This window comes from Berghia stephanieae, chromosome 2 (assembly GCF_034508935.2).
Source record: "Berghia stephanieae isolate SIO BIC M18660-M18661 chromosome 2, UCSD_Bste_1.3, whole genome shotgun sequence".
NCBI lineage: Eukaryota > Metazoa > Mollusca > Gastropoda > Nudibranchia > Aeolidiidae > Berghia > Berghia stephanieae.
Genome location: NC_088361.1, coordinates 92,835,640 through 92,838,363, shown reverse-complemented (window position 1 = coordinate 92,838,363; position 2,724 = coordinate 92,835,640). Strand labels below are relative to the sequence as shown.

General features: G+C 36.2%; 1 protein-coding gene across 1 annotated transcript in view; it reads left to right on the top strand.

Annotated features, from left to right (window-relative positions):
• The first annotated feature begins 318 nt into the window (after positions 1 to 318).
• LOC144965879 (cathepsin L-like peptidase) overlaps positions 319 to 2,724 on the top strand; it is a 17,533-nt gene continuing 15,127 nt past the window's right edge. The window contains exons 1-2 of the mRNA XM_078901696.1: positions 319 to 357; positions 1,193 to 1,317. Of these exons, the coding sequence (XP_078757822.1) occupies positions 1,193 to 1,317 (125 nt within the window). The 5' untranslated portion in view covers positions 319 to 357. The remainder of the gene's footprint in view (positions 358 to 1,192; positions 1,318 to 2,724) is intronic.

Here is a 2,724-nt window from a genome sequence, read left to right as displayed (position 1 = left end):
AATATTGATACGATGGAAGAATATGAAGGTCATTCCTTCATTAGTTTTTCTGGAACGTTTGCCACAAGATTGTTTTATAATTTGATGTCAGACCCCCAAATTAGGTCGCAAAATGAACAGAGATAATTAAATTTTCGAGGTGATCAGACGATAGCAATCCTAGGACAATATTAAAAAGACTAGACTACTGTCACTTGACTTTATCATGCGCTACAAATCACATGGGGTTATATGTAGACGTTTTGTTGATAATGATGAATTCAACACTATAAAAACTAAACCGTTTACCTTTCTGTGTATCCACTGGCTTCTCCTTGCACAAGTTGTCAACACATCTGTTCTGATAATATATTCAATGTAAGGATAACGTATTAACAAGTTAACTGCCGTATTCTGGGGAGAAAAAATAACAGTATCTTTAAATTGAGTCAGAAAACGCGTCCTGTAAATATCGATCGATTTAAATTACCCTCGTCTTGACAAAAACTCTCGAATCTGGGACTTCGAGAAGTCCCGCTGTTGTTGACTCAAAATAGAGTCCATGAAAAAAAAACCTTTACTCACATTATCTCTACTCCCCTGTTCACCCAACAGTGATTTGCTAGGTCCCTTAGGTCTGGAGGAAAGTATTTTTGGGATTCCTGTCCAAATGAAAACAAGCAATTGCTATTTCCCGTTTCGTGCTATAGAAATGGGATAAACGTCGTCTCCATTGGCAATAATATGGCTCTGAAGGACTTCTTCGCACACGATTTCTCACCTAATTAAATGTTAAAAGTTGCCCTACCCGCACCCCTCCCCGGGAGGCGCTTTTAGCACTTTTAATAGATATTGTTTTCGACTTCCTTTTAAGAACTGCAGGGTTGGAGTCTTTTTGGCAAAATTTGACAAGTCAAATGTATCTTAATCGATTGAAGTTGAGAGCCGAAATTGAAAATAACGGTTTTGTCAGAAACGTCAGATTTCTTACTATAATATATCTATTTATTTATGTATTTATCGTTTTATTTATTCATTTATCAATATAAATATTTATGTATCAATTTAGTTATTCATTTATTTATTTATTTATTTATTTATTTATTTATTTATTTATTTATTTATCTATTTATTTATTTATTTATTTATTTATTTATTGTCTGTTTATTTATTTATTTATTTATCTATTTTTTATTATTCATCGCATATCCAGATGTTAAAGTCCCTAACCCTCTTTGCCATTCTGGTGAGTGTCATCTATGCTGCTTCTGATGCTGATTGGGCTGTTTTCAAGGCCAAACATGGGAAGATGTATCACAAGAGAGAGGATTACTTCCGGTAGGTGAATAATCTCTTTAAATGTGACCAACCGTCTAAAAACGTTCTTATGTCGAGATACACCAGATGCTTAACATGAGATCTTAATGTCTACATTCAGAGCCATGAAGCGGATTTTTTCTTTTGTTTTTTTTTTTTTGTTCTGTTTTTTTTTTTTTGTGTGTTTTTTTTCTTGTTTGTTTGGTTTTGTTTTGTTTTTGTTTTTTGTTTTTTTTTTTTGTTTTTCTTTGTTTTGTATTAATTTTTTATTTTTTTATTTTTTTGTTGTGGGGGGGGGGGGGGGGCCTCAGCGGTACGGTCTTTGCTTCGTACCCAAAAGGTACCAAGTACGAGTACCCGCCTCGTTGTGTGGCCTTGAGACAGTCACCTCGCCCTAGCTCACTTTGCGGCGCTGCACTGCGACTGACGCCTATGTTATTTCAGTCTTCCCTTAGAATAGACCGACCCTAAAGACAAATTTCCCCTTGAGGATGAATAAAGGGAATTTTTAAAAATTCCGATTTCTATAGCGTGAAACATACATTGTGACCATTAGATAGGAGCCTAGTATTTCGCAAAGTACTTTACGCGAGATCTAACCGACCCAGCTACGCAATCATCGCTGAAAGGTCATGAAAAAAAAAATCGACGGTACCCGGGATCGATCTCAGGCATTTTGGCGTTTTAAACGAGTTTACTACCAACTGAGCTATCGAAACCCTCGCTCAAAGTAGTGCTTTGGTGCATTCAAATCCATTTTGAAAAGTTTCCTTCTATCTTTGAAGGTTAGTAAGTATACATTCATTGTGTGTTAAATGTGTCACATTGTTTTATATAAATACATTTTACAGTCTTTTTAAAAAACTAGTAAAAAGCCCGCAATTTCGCGGGGAAAGAACTATTTTCATTCGATACTGTACTCACCATCATTTAAATGAGGGCAGATTGGTAAACAACGTTGTCTGTGTAATTTGGTATAACTTCGGTTGATTTTTCTGTGTGGCCCAACATGAAGTGTAAGCCACTATAGCCTCTGACACGTGACACAGCAACATACAGTTGTCCGTGTGTGAATACCGGTTGTGGTAAGAAAATCCCCACCTTGCTTAATGTCTGCCCCTGAGACATGTTAATTGTCATTGCATTAACTGTCTTCTATTTAGAATAAATGGTAAGCCTGAATCAGTTGTTGTCGTCAGATTGATTCTAGGGATAAACACTATGTCGCCAGCTCTACTACCGGTAATTATCTTGGCTTCTAATACGTTTGAACCTAATTTAATTATTAACAAACGGGTGCCATTTAGGAGGCCTGATTTAGGATTTATATTTCTAAGCAGCATGACTGACGTGTTGGGTTTCAAATGTAATGCACGTGGAGGAAGTCCGGGAGGTGTAAGTTCTTTCAAGAATTCAATTGGGTATAAG